Source organism: Nerophis ophidion, linkage group LG20, assembly GCF_033978795.1.
Source record: "Nerophis ophidion isolate RoL-2023_Sa linkage group LG20, RoL_Noph_v1.0, whole genome shotgun sequence".
Taxonomy (NCBI): domain Eukaryota; kingdom Metazoa; phylum Chordata; class Actinopteri; order Syngnathiformes; family Syngnathidae; genus Nerophis; species Nerophis ophidion.
Genome location: NC_084630.1, coordinates 20501159 through 20521677, shown reverse-complemented (window position 1 = coordinate 20521677; position 20519 = coordinate 20501159). Strand labels below are relative to the sequence as shown.

At 41.1% G+C, this 20519-nt stretch overlaps 1 protein-coding gene across 9 annotated transcripts in view; it reads right to left on the bottom strand.

Moving 5' to 3' along the window:
- Positions 1-20519, bottom strand: part of pecam1b (platelet and endothelial cell adhesion molecule 1b) — a 117315-nt gene that overhangs the window by 41034 nt on the left and 55762 nt on the right. For 5 of the 9 annotated variants that reach the window (XR_009803123.1, XM_061880682.1, XM_061880678.1 and 2 more), the window contains 3 exons: positions 18414-18692; positions 14118-14219; positions 13970-14000 (listed from right to left, as the gene is read on the bottom strand). Coding sequence is in view for 8 of the 9 variants with exons in the window: in XM_061880682.1 (XP_061736666.1) it covers positions 13970-14000; positions 14118-14219; positions 18414-18692 (412 nt within the window). In the remaining variant the exon portion in view is untranslated. Of the gene's footprint in view, positions 1-13969; positions 14001-14066; positions 14220-18413; positions 18693-20519 lie in introns of all 9 variants that reach the window. The other 4 variants (XM_061880679.1, XM_061880683.1, XM_061880685.1 and 1 more) reach the window with 3 other exon arrangements.

The window sequence follows — 20519 nt, the reverse complement described above, 5'->3', positions numbered from 1 at the left end:
GAGTACCTGAGAGGAAGAACATTAAGACCTAGAAAAGGCAATTTACATATGAAACATAACTAAAATAATACCATAACGATATGATTGAAACATATTATGAATATTAAGAAATAAAATTTGATGAAGGAAGGATCACAATTAGAGATGTCCGATAATATCGGTCGGCCAATATTATCGGCCGATAGATGCTTTAAAATCTAAAATCGGAATTTATCGGTATTGGTTTCAAAAAGTAAAATGAATGCCTTTTTAAAACGGCACTATCCGGTAAAACACGGACGTAGGGAGCAGTACAAAGCAGTTGTGTCTCCAGTCAGTAGCCCCTCCCCTCTCCCCTCTCCCACACACAACACAGGAGTTGACGACTGCAGCATGAGAGGTTTACCGGCGACGCTTGATGACCTCATCAAACCGCCGCGAGCGTAGCATAACAACAACAAGAGTGTGTTGTTGCCCGTGCTGTAGCCGTGGCTACCAAGCCAGCTCGCTTGGTCACTGACTAACAACACCATGTCTATGGTTTGGGATTATTTTAAAGTGTGTCTGACGGATAAAAAACTGGCAATTTGCAAAGACTGCAAAAAGTTGGTTATGCGAGGAGGAACCAAGACGTCTTCCTTTAATACGAGCAATTTGATCTCCCACCTCTTCAAGAATCATAAGGAGATACATGATGAATACAAGCGGAAGATGGATGAAAAGCAAACACCGAAAGCAGCTTGCAGTGAGCGGAGGTGCCCTGTCTCAACGCAGCATTTCAGAAGCTCTGGCTGACTGCTAGGCCACTTCAAGCACTCACCACCAGCTTGCAGTACATTTTTGTTACTCACACAAATACATTAGAGCAGGGCAGATTAAACCCAGTTTATAATTTCCTGTTATACAGTATACCAGGCAGTCTTGCACTAAAAGAGGACTATGTTATTGTTTACTTTATGACTCTAGTATACACTGGACTGAAACTGTGTGGCTTCATTGTTTTTGTAGCTGTTGTTTTGAGGCATGTTTAAAAAAAATAATGCACTCTGTGAAAGTCAAAGTATAGTACTTCCCATAGTTGTAGTGAGTATCAGGATTATCTCAGGGAGAGGATGTCCCAAATTCCAAGCTGCTGTTTTGAGGCATGTTAAAACAAAACAAAAATGCACTTTGTGACTTCAATAATAAATAATTTTCCATAATTGAGTTGATTTATTTTGGAAAACCTTGTTACATTGTTTAATGCATCCAGCGGGGCATCACAACAAAATTAGGCATAATAATGTGTTCATTTTACCACTGTATATATCGGTATCGGTTGATATCAGAATCGGTAATTAAGAGTTGGACAATATCGGAATATGGGCAAAAAAGCCATAATCGGACATCTCTAATCATAACCTATTGAAGTCTGGGCTCTTGAGGCTTATTAGAAAAAAATAATTACATTTGTGTGTGCATGTACAATTTCTACATGGATGATTTGATATAAAAGTAAAGAAGAGACTTTAATGGTTGCTGTAAGAGGGAAAACGTACATATTTTACTACGGGATGAATTTAAATAAAGCTGCTTGTTTAGGGAGTTTTAGATGTAGAAGAATGATACATGTACCGTATTTTTCGGACTATAAGTCGCATTTTTTTTCATAGTTTGGCCGGGGGTGCGACTTATACTCAGGAGCGACTTGTGTGTGAAATTATTAACACATTACCGTAAAATATCAAATGATATTACTGTATTTAGCTCATTCACGTAAGAGACTAGCCCAGGGGTCGGGAACCTTTTGGACTGAGAGAGCCAAAAAGCCAAATATTTTAAAACATATTTCCGTAAGAGCCATATAATATTTTTTTTAAACACTGAAAACAACTAAACGCGTGCATTTTTAAGTAAGACCAACATTTCTAGAGTATAATAGGTCTCTTATTCTTTGTAATAACATTGTTATTCTAAAGCTAACTGTGGAGGGGGCGTGGCCTGCAGCGAACTGGGGTGTTGCCAGGACCGGCTTCAAAATCAGCGACAGGTGCGTAGACGGCCCACCTGGGCCTTGTTATCTAATCACCTGTCGCTCTGTTATAAGCAGCAGCCAGGAGGAGAGACGGGGTTGGGGCTGGAAATACAATTGCTGGAAAGCAACAGAGAGACTTATTGAAAAATAAAACAATATTGAAACCCTGAAACAGGTTCTCATGTCAGTGCTTGGTGGTCCGAAGAACCCCCAGGAGGGCAAGCCCCACACTAACCAATAATAAATAAATACCTTCTTACCATTAACGCAACTTCTTGAACAGGTGCGGTAGAAAACGGATGGATTACAAAATGCATGAGAATGTTTTATGTTTTTAACATTATTTTTAACACTGTGATGACAAGTGGAATTATTCATTACTTATCGTTTTAAGCAACGTCAGCTCAGATTTATCCGAGAGCCAGATGCAGTCATCAAAAGAGCCACATCTGGTTCTAGAGCCATAGGTTCCCTACCCCTGGACAAGACGTATAAGATTTCGTGGGATTTATGGATTAGGAGTGAGAGATTGTTTGATAAAGGTATAGCATGTTCTATATGTTAAAGTTATTTGAATGACTCTTACCATAATATGTTAGGTTAACATAGCAGTTGGTTATTTATGCCTCATATAACGTACACTTATTCAGCCTGTTGTTCACTATTCTTTATTTATTTTAAATTGCCTTTCAAATGTCTATTTTTGGTGTTGGATTTCATCAAATAAATTTCCCCCCAAAATGCGATTTATACTCCAGTACGATTTATATATGACGTTTTCCTTCACTATGCATTTTCGGCAGGTGCGATTTATACTCCGGAGTGACTTATAATCCAAAAAATACGGTACTTTTTAGCTTTTTAAACACTGCACACTATTGTTTTGTTTGATGAAATTCTGACATGCTGTATGCTAGTCTTACTCTTTGCTTGTTTTTCAACATGTTTCCTCTCGAGTGGTTGAAATTGTCTTCGGTTATCCCAGAAAGAGTTTGCTCTGATGCTTGTCCGGTTATGTGGAGGTTGTATATCGATACAGGCGTGGCATTGAAGTTACCCTATAGGCCAGGGGTGTCCAAACTTTTTCCACGGAGGGCCGCACACGGAAAATATTAAGCATGCAGGGGCCAAATTGATATTTTTCATTTTCAAACCATAACAACATAAATTGATTTTTTTTTTTAATATTTAGGGCTCCTGGGGAGCATAGAGGGTCTCAGTCACTAAAATTTTAAAAATAAGACAAATTATTATTTTCTATTTAATGCTTACAGTAAATCTCTATATCAACCTGAGGTAAACAAATAAGCTTTAACACCTTTTCCGTCAAAGACAACTTTGTTTTTTTATAGTAAAACTGAAATATGCAGTATTTAGATAGATAGTACCTTATTGATTTCTTCAGGAGAATTCCTTTATTTAGCAATTAAAGCCCTCAAAGATCAATACATTGATACCATTGATTTTATTTTCATTTAATATTTTTGAATAGTCACAGTGAAAAGTTAAATAAAATCCTACTAAATATATCTGAGAACCGAAAGGTTGCCCACTCATAAAGTGATAAATTTTTATTATTATTATTTTTTACTTTTAACACTTAAATTTCAAGATCAACTTCCGATATATTTGTCGATTTTAAGTTTGAACTATTATTTTGTTTGTTATATGCTCTTTTGTCAAAACGTTGATGTTTTTATATGGCAACCACACAACATATGCAATATTTTTTCCACATAAAACATTTTAAAGTGATAATTTTTAAGTGATAATTCATTATAACATATTTTTTTGTCCTTTAAAAAAAAAAAAAAAAAAAGACAAAAGGAAAAAAAACTGCCTGCATGGCAGCTTTGTGTCAACATTGCCACAATTATTTTTTAAATTTTTGCAATACCATAAATTATGCAAATTTTGAGGAATGTGTGGCGGGCCGGTAGATGATTAGCTGCGGGCAGCAAATGGTACCCGGGCCGCACTTTGGACACCCCTGCCCTAGGCTGACCATATTGTGAAACCCCAAAAAGAGGACACATATAAGCGTGCCAAGGCCGGGACTAGGTGAACATTTGCCAATGATACTCAAACTTGCTTTATAAATAATATATTTATTTAAATAAAGCATTTTTTTCTCCTCTGTTGACAGCAATGTTGGCGTTAGGAAATTTCCAGATGGGGTCCCGGGGACCCCATCGAGTCATAAAAATGAGGTCCCATAATGAATATGTGGGATTCCACATTTTTGTAAGTGTTTTGAAAACAAATAATAAACGTATGCTTTATGCTGCTATATCTCACATTCTATGTTGTGTTTTGGAAAAAGGTGTCATATGTTTTTATTGAATAAGTTGTAGCTGTATTTATTTCAGTATAGAAGTGTAAAAAGTGTTTTGCTTGGGTCATGAAATAATGGTAATGTGCCAGGGCATACATACATTTTATATTTAACGCTTAAATCTCTGGAGTCTACATCAACTTTACATCTATCCCTCATTTCAAAATGTTTTAAAAAAATGTATGTCATTTTTTTGTTTGTTTGTTTTCCGCCCTTTTTTGTGAAACAAAACTATGTTGTTTTTTTTATGGCAAACACACAAAATATGCAAAACATTCCACCGAAAAATATTTTTCAAAGTGGAATATTTGATGTAAAGTAATGGGAACCTTGGATAGGTCAATAATTCATAATAACATTGATTTTGATTCAATATTATGTTTTGACCAATGACAGTTTGAAAGAAAAAAACAGTATTGTTTTATTGGTCAACATTGCAACTTTTTCTAAATGACTTTTCACCTTTAAACTTTTTTATTTCACGTTTGTTATGTTTTTGTTTATTTTAATAGTATATTTAGAATGTGCCGTGGGCCTTTAAAACATTAGCTGTGGGCCGCAAATGGTAAATATATATATATATATATATATATATATATATATATATATATATATACATATATATATATATATATATATATATATATATACATATATATATATACATATATATATATATATATATATATATATATATATATATATATATATATATATATATATATATATATATATATATATATATATATCTGTGTCCTTTCTGATTTCAATGCGTTGGGAGGAAGGGGGCTGTATATTGTAGTGTCCTGGAAGAGTTAGTGCTGCAAAGGGTTCTGGGCATGTTTTCTGTTGTGTTTATTTTGTGTTACGGTGCGAATGTTCTCCCAAAATGTGTTTGCCATTCTTGTTTGGTGTGGGTTCACAGTGTGGCGCATATTTGTAACAGTGTTAAAGTTGTTTATACAACCACCCTCAGTGTGACCTGTATGGCTGTTGAGCAAGTGTGCTTGCATTCACTTGTATGTGTGTGAAAAGCCGTAGATATTATGTGATTGGGCCGGCACGCAAAGGCAGTGCCTTTAAGATTTATTGCCGCTCTATACTTCTCTCTACGTCCCTGTACCACTCGGTAATTTTACTTATTGAAACCAATACCGATAATTTTCGATTTTACATTTTAAAGCATTTATCAGCTGATAATATCTTCAGTCCGATATTATCGAACATCTCTAGTTCTTTGATTGCAATAATACACATATGTTTATTGTACCCTAAGATTTTGTGTTATAATAAAGCCATTTTTGTGGTCCCCATTATTTAGAAAAGTATCAAAAAACATTTTTGTACCGGGACCAAAATATTGTTATCGGGACAACCCTACAAGCCTTGCACAGTACCTTACAGGTGTGGTTTACAGTTTGGGGCATACTTGCGAACCTTGAGACCTCCGAAATCAGGAGATGGATTGATTTATCTTCAAACCGGAAGTTGGAGAGGACGCTGGCGCTGTATGTTCGCCGCTTCTCCACCCGCGATTTATAGATTCTTCCGCGATTTATGGTTTTTCTGTGCTACTTCTTCCCAGCCAACATACTCATTCAAACAGCACTAACTTTTTACTTTTCCAGTCTTGCGATCAGCCACTTTTTATATCGGTACCTACCTGCTACCCCCTACCTCCAGCTGTCAACTTAGCCTCTCTGGGGATCCTGCTCACTGGATCTGCCCATCAAACCACCGTTGACGGAGACCTATTCCCCCACCCCTGCAAGACGATCCTCATTGATTTTGGGCACAGACATAGTCCTGAGAGGTATTTTTCAGTAAGCCTTCGTTGCTGGGACCGCTGCCTTCTCATTAAACTTTTTGGCTAGCGGTTAGCTGGGCTCGGCAATATCCTCCCTTGAGAGCATGACGTTCAGATATTCCATCTCCAAACTCCTCCGGCTCAACTCCACAATCACTCCTGGATATAAAATCCCCATCATCAATGAACTCGGACTTCTGCGTCATCCCCGATATATCCACAGAAGCTGTCGGAAAAAGTTTGTCTACCACCAACAGCTTGATCAGTGTATTCCGTCCATCTGGACCCCCGTGGCACAATTGACACGTCTTCAGAACGCTGTGATTAGTAGCACTGCAAACGTCACGAGACCACTGCATGGCAGCACGGGAAGCGCCGCGAGACCTCCACACACCAAGCAGAACCGAAAACGTGGAGTGGATTTCAGCCTGCTGCGGCCCCTGCAGACAATCACCACCTCAACAAAAGTCAAAATTGAACTTTTGAATGCTCAATCCCTTAATAACAAATCCTCCTTCATGCAAGATCACATAATTGACAAACAGGTTGACTTCATGTGTATCACAGAAACATGGCATCAACCAGGGGGTTCACTCTGCTCTGAATGAAGCTTGTCCTTCTGGATACAGCTACCTAGAAAAAGCCCGCAACACCGGTCGTGGTAGTGACCTGGCTGTTGTACACTGAAGGAAATTTGTTTTGTCCCCCATGCCCTTGCCTGTGCACCCCCTTTTTCCATGACCATGCTCCTGATCTACTGACCCCCCAAAACAAACTCTGCTTTCATCCCAGAGATACATGACCTTCTCACCACACTCTGCACAACCTCAGCCAATATCATAATACTTGGAGATATTAACATTCATGTCAACACCCCCTCCTGCTACTCTTCTGCTGAGTTCCTGCACCTTTTAGATGGCCTCAACCTGACACAACATGTTGAGGTTCCAACACACGCCAGAGGCCACACTCTTGACCTGGTCATCACCAACTCTGTCCCCATCAGCAAACTCTTAGTATACTACCTGATTGTGTCCGACCACAAGGCCTTCATGTCTCCCTTTGAAAATCCCATACGCCAAATCAGTTTCAGGAATATAAAAAACATTAACCCAGACACCCTAGCCGTTGACCTCCAGCATCTCTCTTTCTGTCAACTTCCCATCAGTCACTGAGTCTGTAGACTTCTACAACACTTCGCTGACCAGCCTCCTAGACCTCCATGCCCCTGTCAAAACCTGAACAGTCATGCGCTCATCCCCCTGGTACACCGACGAGCTGCGGAAGAAGAGAGCGGGATGTGTCCTTGAACGGCATTTCATGGACTCAGGACTTACTGTTCACAAAATAGCCAATCGAGAACACCAGAAGGCCTATTCAAAGTCCCTCAGTGATACACGGTCCCGGTTCTACTCCAATATCATCAAAAATAGCCCTGGAAACTCCAAGCAACTTTTTACACCGTAAATCATCTCCTCAAACCCCAAACTCACCTACACTCGGACACCACACAGAAGCAATGCAATAATTTCATCTCTTTCTTCAGGACTAAAGTAGAAAACATCCTCTCCTCTCTCTCCACCATCTCCCCCCCGCTCCCCTTGTCCCAACTGTCAACCCTAAGCCTGGGACCACTCAGCCTCTTTGCTGCTTCACAGACATCACGCAGAGAGAGGTTGAGGGAATCATGAGGAAGATGAAACCCTCCACCTGTATCCCGGACCCCTTTCCCTCAGCCCTGGTAAAAACGCACACCCCCTGCAATAAGTCCTTTGATCACCAAAATCATTACCACTCCCTCCAGGCTGGTCAGGTCCCCACTGTCCTAAAATCTGCAGTCATCAAACCACTCCTCAAAAAGCCCAGCCTAGATCCAGAAGTGCTGGCCAACTACCGACCATCTCCAATCTACCATTCCTCTCAAAGGTGCTGGAAATGGTAGTTGCTGCCCAACTTCATTATCATCTTAAAACAAACAATTTTTATGAAAAATTCCAGTCTGGTTTCCACTCTGGCCACAGCACGGAGACTGCTCTGGTCAGGGTCACCAATGACCGGCTGATGACTGCTGATGCTGGCTCACCATCTCTTCTCATCCTCCTTGACCTCACTGCAGCATTCGACACTGTTGATCACCGCATCCTTCTACACCGCCTACACTCCACCAGCGGACTCTCTGACACTGCCCTAAACTGGTTCACGTCCTACCTCACGGATAGAACAGAGTTGGTCTCTCTGGGAAAGGCAAAGTCGGACACACTCTCTGTCACGTGTGGTGTCCCTCAAGGATCAGTCCTCGGCCCGTCCCTCTTCACACTCTACATGCTAATCTGGGTGTTAAAATGGACCCTCACCTGACATTTGAGGCTCAGATAAAACAACTGTGCAAGAACTCCTTCTACCACCTCAGGAACATTGCAAAACTCCGCCCCTCACTCGCTCTCTCTGATGCCGAGAGACTTGTCCACGTCTTTGTCTCCTCCAGGCTCGACTACTGCAACGCACTTCTTGTCGGGATCCCCCAGCAAGAACATTCAGAAGCTGCAGTACATACAAAATAGTGCTGTGAGGATCCTGATGAGAGTGTGGAAACATGACCACGTCACACCAACCCTCAAATCCCTTCACTGGCTTCCTGTTCCACTCAGGATTGAATTCAAAATCTCCCTACTAACTCACCAGTGCCTCCATGGAAATGCCCCCCTCCACCTCAAAGAACTGCTCACCCCCAAATCCTCCACACGACACCCAACCTCCACGGACAAAGCTATGAACTATGGGAGACCGGGCTTTCTGCTCCGCTGCTCCCAGTCTGTGGAACGCTCTTCCTGACCACCTGAGGGCTCTCAGACTGTGGATGCTCTTAAGAAAGGCTTAAAAAATTTAAAAAAAAAAGCTTTTTTATAGACATGCATGCTGGTTTTAGCTATTGGTCTGTTTCTAGTTTTATATTTTATTTAATTTTATTATCTTTTTATTATTATTACAATTTTTTTAGACTGTGGTACTTTGAGGTTGTTTGCTCAACGTAAAGTGATTTTTTACAAATAAAATGTATTATTATTATTATTATTATGGGGACAGGGTTTGGTGGGAGCGGGGGGTGTATATTGTAGCGTCCCTGAAGAGATAGTGCTGCAAGGGATTCTAGGTATTTGTTCTGTTGTGTTTATGTTGTGTTACGGTGCGCATGTTCTACCAAAATGTGTTTGTCATTCTTGTTTGGTGTGGGTTCACAGTGTGGCGCATATTTGTAACAGTGTTTAAGTTGTTTATACGGCCACTCTCTGTGTGACCTGTATGGCTGTTGACCAAGTATGCTGTGCATTCACTTGTGTGTGTGTGAAAAGCTGTAGATATTATGTGATTGGGCCGGCACGCAAAGGCAGTGCCCCAGTATTGGTGTCTGGGTGTAAATCGGGAGAAATTCGGGAGAATGGTTGCCCCGGTAAATTTTCGTGAGGGGCACTGAAATTCGGGATTCACCCGGGAAAATGGGGAGGGTTAGCAAGTATGACTGGAAGACGCAACTGCTCTGTACTTCTCCCTACGTCCGTGTACCACTCCCGATAGCGGCGTTTTAAAAAGTAATACATTTTACTTTTTGAAACAGATTCCGATATTACACCATAAAGCATTTATCGGTCGATAACATCGGCAGTCCGATATTATCGGACACCTCTAGTGGAAACTGTTAATTTTTGTAAAAGATCAGTCCTACATTTTGTCAGTTCCTAGAATTGTTCCAGTACTTTTGTTGAAGTGGCGCACACCTTTGATCAAACCTTAATGTTTTCTTGGTGTTCTCATGCCTGCACTCAGAGCTGTTCACTTGGAATCGGGTCACCCGAGATTCAAAGACAAGTTCTGGGTCCCAAATGAAACACTTCAATAATTGCACTGTGCACGTTTGTAAGTGTGCGAGGCCTCAGATCACGCGGTTCTGTACTAACTTCTAAAATAAACATTGCGCTTGACAATGGCGGTAAGTCCATAACAACAGAAATGGATTTGGGATAAGGCAACACTGTTAAAATTTAGTACGCTACACAGTGTCCGATTTTTATTTACTCAAGTCTACTTATAGAACTATTCCATTTGAGACCCAGGCTGTGCCTGAATTGGTGCATTTCAATACTTAGAATTAGTCTCTTGAGAGCAAGAGTGTGTTCATACGGACAAGTACGGTATAATATACTGTAGTGCACGGGCAGATGTTGCACTTGAAATATTAAAAATGGTTAGCGTGCAATGCTGGACGCTTAACCAACCTTAATGGTCGCCATTTTGGCCATACAGCAAACGGGGAGCGACTAACTCGAGTGGTTGCAATTCAACATTAAAAAGGAGAAGAAGAAGAAGAAATAGAAGTCCAAATTGGCAATGTGCAATGACAGTTGGAATTGCATCACATTTAAGTCTCATCTTAAAACTCATTTGTATACTCTAGCCTTTAAATAGACCCCCCTTTTAGACAATTTGATCTGCCGTCTCTTTTCTGCTCTGCTTCCCTCTGCATGGAGAGGTTATCAGGTGACCACGGATGAATCGCTAGCTGTTCAAAGTCGCGACCCGGGGTGGATCGGTCATCTGTGCATCAGTTGGACTTTCACACTATTATGTTAGATCCACTATGGGCTGGACTCTCACAATATTATGTTAGATCCACTATGGACTGGACTCTCACAATATTATGTTAGATCCACTATGGACTGGACTTTCACTATTATGTTAGATCCACTATGGTCTGGACTTTCACTATTATGTTGGATCCACTATGGACTGGACTCTCACACTATTATGTGAGATCCACTATGGACTGGACTCATAATGTTATGTTAAATCCACAATGGACTGGACTTTCACTATTATGTTATATCCACTATGGACTGGACTTTCACTAGTATGTTAGATCCACTATGGACTGGACTTTCACTATTATGTTAGATCCACTATGGACTGGACTCTCACACTATTATGTTAAATCCACTATGGACTGGACTCTCACTATTATGTTGGATCCACTATGGACTGGACTCTCACATTACTACGTTAAATCCACTAAGGACTGGACTCTCACACTATTACGTTAGATCCACTATGGACTGGACTCTCACACTATTATGTTAGATGCACTATGGACTGGACTTTCACAATATTATGTTAGATGCACTATGGACTGGACTCACAATGTTATGTTAGATCCACTATGGACTGGACACTTCTATTATGTCAGATCCACTATGGACTGGACTCTCCTATTATGTTAGATCCACTATGGACTGGACTCTCACTATTATGTTAGATCCACTATGGACTGGACTCACAATGTTATGTTAGATCTACTATGGACTGGACACTTCTATTATGTCAGATCCACTATGGACTGGACTCTCCTTTTATGTTGGATCCACAATGGACTGGACTCTCACTATTATGTTAGATCCACTATGGACTGGACTCTCACTATTATGTTAGATCCACTATGGACTGGACTCTCACACTATTACGTTAGATCCACTATGGACTGGACTCACAATATTATGTTAGATCCACTATGGACTGGACTTTCACTAGAATGTTAGATCCACTATTGATTGGATTTTCACTATTATGTTAGATCCACTATGGACTGGATTTTCACACTATTATGTTAGATCCATTATGGACTGGACTCACTATTATGTGAAATCCACTGTGGACTGGACTCACTATTATGTTAGATCCACTATGGACTGGACTCTCACACTAGTATGTTAGATCGACTATGGACTGGACTCTCACACTACTATGTCAGATCCACTATGGACTGGACTCTCACACTATTATGTTAGATGCACTATGGACTGGACTTTCACAAAAGTATGTTAGATGCACTATGGACTGGACTCACAATGTTATGTTAGATCTACTATGGACTGGACACTTCTATTATGTCAGATCCACTATGGACTGGACTCTCCTTTTATGTTAGATCCACAATGGACTGGACTCTCACTATTATGTTAGATCCACTATGGACTGGACTCTCACTATTATGTTAGATCCACTATGGACTGGACTCTCACACTATTATGTTAGATCCACTATGGACTGGACTCACAATATTATGTTAGATCCACTATGGACTGGACTTTCACTAGTATGTTAGATCCACTATGGATTGGATTTTCACTATTATGTTAGATCCACTATGGACTGGACTCTCACTATTATGTTAGATACACTATGGACTGGACTCTCACTATTATGTTAGATCCACTATGGACTGGACTCTCACTATTATATTAGATCCACTATGGACTGAACTCTCACACTATTATGTTAGATCCACTATGGACTGGACTCTCACACTATTATGTTAGATCCACTATCGACTGGACTCTCACACTATTATGTTAGATCCACTATGGACTGGACTCACAATGTTATGTTAGATCCACTATGGACTAGACTCTCACAATATTAACTAGATCCACTATGGACTGGAATCTCCTATCATGTTAGATCCACTATGGACTGGACTCTCCTATTATGTTAGATCCATTACGGACTGAACTCTCACATTATTACGTTAAATCCACTATGGGCTGGACTCTCATAATATTATGCTAAATCCACTATGGACTGGACTCTCACACTATTATGTTAGATCCACTATGGACTGAACTCTCAGACTATTATGTTGGATCCAGTATGGACCGGACTCTCACTATTGTGTTAGATCCACTATGGACTGGACCAGGGGCCCCGAAAAGTGGGGGTAAAGGAGACGGATTCTAGGAACCCATGATGGAGGGTTGCCCAGAGAGGCCCCTAATCATGATAAAATGATGTGAAATTATGTGTTGGGGGCCCTGTAGAGATTCTTTTCATGGGGCCCAAAATCCCTAGCGGCGCCCCTGGACTGGACACTCACACTATTAACTAGATCTACCCAACGTCCATTGCACCGGTTGCCCAAGGGCGGGGGTCCCCACATGGCCTGTCCCCTCCAAGGTATCTCTTTGTATCCCATTGGGTTGAGTTTTTTTCTTGCCCGGATGTGGGATCTGAGCCGAGGTTGTCGTTGTGGATTGTGCAGCCCTTTGAGACACTTGTGATTTAGGGCTCTATGAATAAACCTTGATTGATTGATTGATTGTCAACATGTGCACACTTAGGAACCAAATATCAATCAATCAATCAATGTTTACTTATATAGCCCTAAATCACTAGTGTCTCAAAGGGCTGCACAAACCACTACGACATCCTCGGTAGGCCCACATAAGGGCAAGGAAAAATTCACACCCAGTGGGACGTCGGTGACAATGATGACTATGAGAACCTTGGAGAGGAGGAAAGCAATGGATGTCGAGCGGGTCTAACATGATACTGTGAAAGTTCAATCCAAAATGGATCCAACACAGTCGCAAGAGTCCAGTCCAAAGCGGATCCAACACAGCAGCGAGAGTCCCATTCACAGCGGAGCCAGCAGGAAACCATCCCAAGCGGAGGCGGATCAGCAGCGCAGAGATGTCCCCAGCCGATACACAGGCAAGCAGTACATGGCCACCGGATCACCGAAAATACGCAGTGTAAACACTTTTCTACATGTTTAGGACCCTTGTCTACACGTACTTTGCTTGAATTATTAATGGTATTTTGATTGCAACATCCGTATACTGACTGGGAACACACTTAAGCTCTTAAAAGACTACATTTAGGTATGTACGTGTGTGGATTGAGGCACAACCAACATCTCATCTCAGCACCGAACACCGTGGCTAAGCTAACCAGCGCAGTTGTACACATCAATCACATTTAGAGGAAGCAAGTAGTGGCGCCAACTCACACTGACAATTCAGCCGCCGCCTCCCTTTTGCCTACAAGCAAAGAGGAGAGGTGAGAGAAGCAGGAGGAAGTGGGCGGGAGACGGTGGCGTCACATACCACGTCAAACTAAGGAAATGTGTGTTTCTGGAGGACTGTAAGTCTCTCTACCTCTCTTGGCCCGGAAGCACAGCACACACACCACCACCAGCACCGACACCACCAGCAGGCAGAAGCCGATGATCAGCGCTTTCTTCCACGACGCCAAACGCACTGCAGGGACAGCAACAGCGAGAAGAAAAGTCAGGACCATATACTGTGTCATGCCACTTTTTCACTGCCAGAACCTAACCCCGTGATTGGGTTTAGACAACAGGAACTGGGCATAAAATTAAGTTTCTGGGGCCACACCATGTATTTTTTACACACATATATATATATATATATATATATATATATATATATATATATATATATATATATATATGTTTATTATTGCAAGTTTGTCCTTAAATAAAATAGTGAAACATACTACACAACGTGTCTTTTAGTAGTCAGTAAACAAACAAACAAAGACTCCTAATTTAGTGTGCTGACATATGCAGTTACATATTGTGTCATTTTCCATTCTATTATTTTCTCAAAACTATTAGGGACAAGCTGTAAAAATGACTTATTAATCTACTTGTTCATTTACTGTTAATATATGTTTATTTTCTATTTTGACAAGTTCTCTCTACACTTCTGTTAAAATGTAATAATCACTTATTCATCTCTTCTTTGATACTTTACATTAGTTTTGGATGATACCCCACATTTGGGTATCATCGATCTGATATTACAGGATCATACATTGGTCATATTCAAAGTCCTCATGTGTCTATGGACAAATTGCCTGAGTTTATAAACTTTATATACCCATCCATCCATTTTTTATAGCTTGTCCCTTTTGGGGTCGAGGGGGTGCTGGAGCCTATCTCAACTGTATACATTAAAAAAAACAACTAAAGATGTTATAGTAGTATCGACTAGATACGCTCCTGTACTTAGTATCATTACAGTGGATGTCAGGTGTAGATCCACACATGGCGTTTGTTTACATTATGATAGCAGTGAGCTATGGTGTGGGGTGAAGCATGTTTAGCTATTATGTTAGATCCACTATGGACTGGACTCTCACTATTATGTTAGATCCACTATGGACTGGACTTTCACACTATTATGTTAGATCCACTATGGACTGGACTCTCACTATTATGTTAGATCCACTATGGACTGGACTTTCACACTATTATGTTAGATCCACTATGGACTGGACTCTCACTATTATGTTAAATCCAATATGGACTGGACTCTTACACTATTATGTTAGCTCCACTATGGACTGGACTCTCACTATTATGTTAACTCCACTTTGGACTGGACTCTCACTATTATGTTGGATCCACTATGGACTGGACTCTCACTATTATGTTAGATCCACTATGGACTGACCTCTCACACTATTATGTTAGATCCACTATGGACTGGACTCACACTATTATGTTAGATCCACTATGGACTGGACTCTCACACTATTATGTTAGATCCACTATGGACTGGGCTCTCACTATTATGTTAGATCCACTATGGACTGGACTCTCACTATCATGTTGGATCCACTATGGACTGGACTCTCACTATTATGTTAGATCCACTATGGACTGGACTCTCACACTACTATGTTAGATCCACTGTGGACTGCACTTTCACAATATTATGTTAGATCCACTATGGACTGGACCCTCACTATTATGTTAGATCCACTATGGACTGGACTCTCACTATTATGTTAGATCCACTATGGACTGGACTCTCACTATTATGTTGGATCCACTATGGACTGGACTCTCACACTATTATGTGAGATCCACTATGGACTGGACTCACAATATTATGTTAAATCCACAATGGACTGGACTTTCACTATTATGTTATATCCAGTATGGACTGACCTCTCACACTATTATGTTAGATCCACTGTGGACTGGACTCTCACTATTATGTTAGATCCACTATGGACTGGACTCTCACTATTATGTTAGATCCACTATGGACTGGACTTTCACACTATTATGTTAGATCCACTATGGACTGGACTCTCACTATTATGTTAAATCCAATATGGACTGGACTCTTACACTATTATGTTAGCTCCACTATGGACTGGACTCACACTATTATGTTAGATCCACTATGGACTGGACTCCCACACTATTATGTTAGATCCACTATGGACTGGACTCTCACTATTATGTTGAATCCACTATGGACTGGACTCTCACTATCATGTTGGATCCACTATGGACTGGACTCTCACTATTATGTTAGATCCACTATGGACTGGACTCTCACAATATTATGTTAGATCCACTATGGACTGGACCCTCACTATTATGTTAGATCCACTATGGACTGGACTCTCACTATTATGTTAGATCCACTATGGACTGGACTCTCACTATTATGTTAGATCCACTATGGACTGGACTCTCACTATTATGTTAGATCTAATATGGACTGGACTCTCACTATTATGTTAGATCCACTATGGACTGGACTCACACTATTATGTTAGATCCACTATGGACTGGACTCTCACTATTATGTTAGATCCACTATGGACTGGACTCTCACTATTATGTTAGATCCACTATGGACTGGACTCTCACTATTATGTTAGATCCACTATGGACTGGACTCTCACTATTATGTTAGATCCACTATGGACTGGACTCTCACTATTATGTTAGATCTACTATGGACTGGACTCTCACTATTATGTTAGATCCACTATGGACTGGACTCTCACACTATTATGTTAGATCCACTATGGTCTGGACTCTCACTATTATGTTAGATCCACTTTGGACTGAACTCTCAGTATTATATTTGATCCCCTATGGACTGGACTCTCACTATTATGTTAGATCCACTATGGACTGGACTCTCACACTATTATGTTAGATCCACTATGGACTGGACTCACACACTATTATGTTAGATCCACTATGGACTGGACTCTCACTATTATGTTAGATCCAATATGGACTGGACTCTCACTATTATGTTAGATCCAATATGGACTGGACTCTCACTATTATGTTAGATCCAATATGGACTGGACTCTCACACTGCAGGGATGAAACTTGTAAGAAATTTACTTTATTTGTCTTCATGGAGACGAAGATTAGTGATTTAGAAGTAGCTAAAACACTGCAGACTGCGGCTGGACGTTAAGTGTTATAACTTCACCATTCTCCCTTTCCTGTGTCTGTTTGTAAGTACTCTGTGATTGTGCACTGCCGAACATGCTCCTCTGCTCATTAAAAACCAGCAATGTCATGACGGGATGCCTGTTAAAAAATAAGCGGTACTTTTTAGAAACGGTATAGTACCGAATATGATTCATTAGTAATTATCAAGGTACTATACTAGTAGCGCTACACCGTACAACCCTGAAATCACATCTGAAAGAAATAGTTTACAAAACAAATCAAGACTGGACCGACCGGCTCTTAATCAACACCCGTCTACTTTTTGCTTGTGAAACTTTAGTGAAGTGAAGTGAATTATATTTATATAGCGCTTTTCTCTAGTGACTCAAAGCGCTTTACATAGTGAAACCCAATATCTAAGTTACATTTAAACCTGTGTGGGTGGCACTGGGAGCAGGTGGGTAAAGGGTCTTGCCCAAGGACACAACGGCAGTGACTAGGATGGCGGACGTGGGAATCGAACCTGCAACCCTCAAGTTGCTGGCACGGCCACTCTGCCAACAGAGCTATACCGCCCCAGTATATTAGTAGGCTAATATAGACACTTACATCATGTGTTGTCTTCATTATAACACAATTTTAACGTCATTTTGATAGTAGGGTTATATAACTTATATGACTAGAATGGCGGACGTGGGAATCGAACCTCCAACCCCCAAGTTGCTGGCACGGCCACTCTACCAACCGAGCTATGCCGCCCACAAAGCAAGGTCCACACAGTCTGGTGTGGATGAACTTGACCGGCCCGCACAGAGTCCCGACCCGAACACGACAAAACACCTCCGGGATGAACCAGAACGGAGAGCGAGAGCCAGGCCCTCCCCACCAACATCAGTGCGTGACCTCACCAACGGGCCCCCGGAAGAACGGTGGAAAACCCCCACCAACATGCTCCGCAACCCTGCGGACAGCCCTCCCAGAAGAGCCGAAACTGCAATAGCCGCAAAAGGTGGTATTGAACCCCATGGGCTAGGAATGGGATGCTACCCCAAGTCCACACGCGAGTCAAGGCAGGCGGCCAAACACCCCTGGCAATATAGTGTATGTTGGAATCTTTCAGTCCCACATGAGCAGAGGAAACCTCCAGGTAAAGAAACCTACTATTTAGACAATAAAAGACTGAATTCGCACCAAGAGACACCGTTCTTACCCTCTATGATTATGGGTGCGCTTCGGACCACATTGTTGGCGTAATTGACGGCCTCGCAGTAGTAGGTGCCGCTGTGCTCTTTGGACAGCGCTGGGATCTGGTAGTCCGTGTGGTTTGTGTCCGAGGTGGTGGTGAAGATGGGCTTGTCTTTGCCGTCGTAGTACCACTTGAATGTGACGGGCGGGGTGCCTTTGACGCTACATATCATGAAGACGTGATCTCCCTCGGCAATTTCCGGCAGAACCGGGATCACGGTGAGGGCGGGATGTGACAGGGGCACTGAGGACGAAAGAGAGACCCATGAATCAAAGAAGAGGAGGAGATTACCCAAAACATGGTTCAAGTATGTGAACACCAAGATATACAAACCCCGTTTTCATATGAGTTGGGAAATTGTGTTAGATGTAAATATAAACAAAATACAATGATTTGCAAATCATTTTCAACCCATATTCAGTTGAATGCACAGCAAAGACAAGATATTTGATGTTCAAACTCATAAACTTAATTTTTTTGCAAATGATAATTAACTTAGAATTTTATGGCTGCAACACGTGCCAAAGTAGTTGGGAAAGGGCATGTTCACCACTGTGTTACATCACCTTTTCATTCAACAACACTCAATAAACGTTTGGGAACTGAGGAAACTAATTGTTGAAGCTTTGAAAGTGGAATTCTTTCCCATTCTTGTTTTATGTAGAGCTTCAGTCGTTCAACAGTCCGGGGTCTCCGCTGTCGTATTTTACGCTTCATAATGCGCCACACATTTTCCATGGGAGACAGGTCTGGACTACGGGCGGGCCAGGAAAGTACCTGCACTCTTTTTTTTACAAAGCCACGCTGTTGTAACACTTCCATCCATTCAAGCAATCCCACATCAAAAGCTCAGTCAAAACATGCTTGCAATTGTCCGCATTCCAAAAATTATCGTTTTTTTTTTTTTTTATTTCTATATTCCTCAAATCATTCCAGCATCATAATTTTCAGTCTTACAACTGGAGATGTGCTTTAAATGCTTTAAAATTTAATATCGGAAATTATCGGTATCAAAAAGTAATATTAATGACTTTTTAAAACGCCGCTGTATGGAGTGGTACATATCCCAGTCAGCAGCCCCTACCCCCTCCCCTCACCCACACACAACACAGGAGTTGACGACTGCAGCATGAGAGGTTTAGCGCAGCATAACAACAACAAGAGTGTGTTGTTGCTGTGCTGTAGCCGTGGCTAACAAGCCAGCTCGTTCGGTGACTCACTAACGACACCATGCCTATGGTTCGGGATTATTTCAAAGTATCTCTGATGGATAAAAAACTGACAATTTGCAATAACTTCAAAAAGTTGGTTATGCGATGAGGGACCAAGACGTCTTCCTTTAATACAGGGGTGCCAAACTCAAATACAGAGTGGGCCAAAATTTAAAACTGAACAAAGCCGCGGGCCATGGTTGAACAAATTAACCTTTTAATAGGGACCCAAACAAGTTTTGCATTGAATATTGAACAAGTAAGGCTTATATAACTTTATCGTGACATGTAAAATCCAGTTTTAAATAATAATCATTTATAAATATCAATGGCATACCAAATAAAATTTAAATAAAAATGGAATGCCTCTTTTCTATTTGCAGCCCATTGAGGTAAATGTCAAAATGAAATTTTTCCACAGGCTGATAATAAATTTACATATAAAATAACAACAACAAATTAATCAAACATTCAAGCCTTGAAGTAGCAAGAGAAAGTGCATGAGTAAAACATTAATTATTGCTTGGGGGGGCGGGGATATTGTAGCGTCCCGGAAGAGTTAGTGCTGCAAGGGGTTCTGGGTATTTGTTCTGTTGTGTTTATGTTGTGTTACGGTGCAGATGTTCTCCCGAAATGTGTTTGTTATTCGTGTTTGGTGTGGGTTCACAGTGTGGTGCATATTTGTAAGATTGATAAAGTTGTTTATACGGCCACCCTCAGTGTGACCTGTATGACTGTTGAACAAGTATGCATTGCATTCACTTGTGTGTGTGTGTGTGTGTGTGTGTGTGTGTGTGTGTGTGTGTGTGTGTGTGTGTGTGTGTGTGTGTGTGTGTGTGTGTAAAAGCCACATATATTA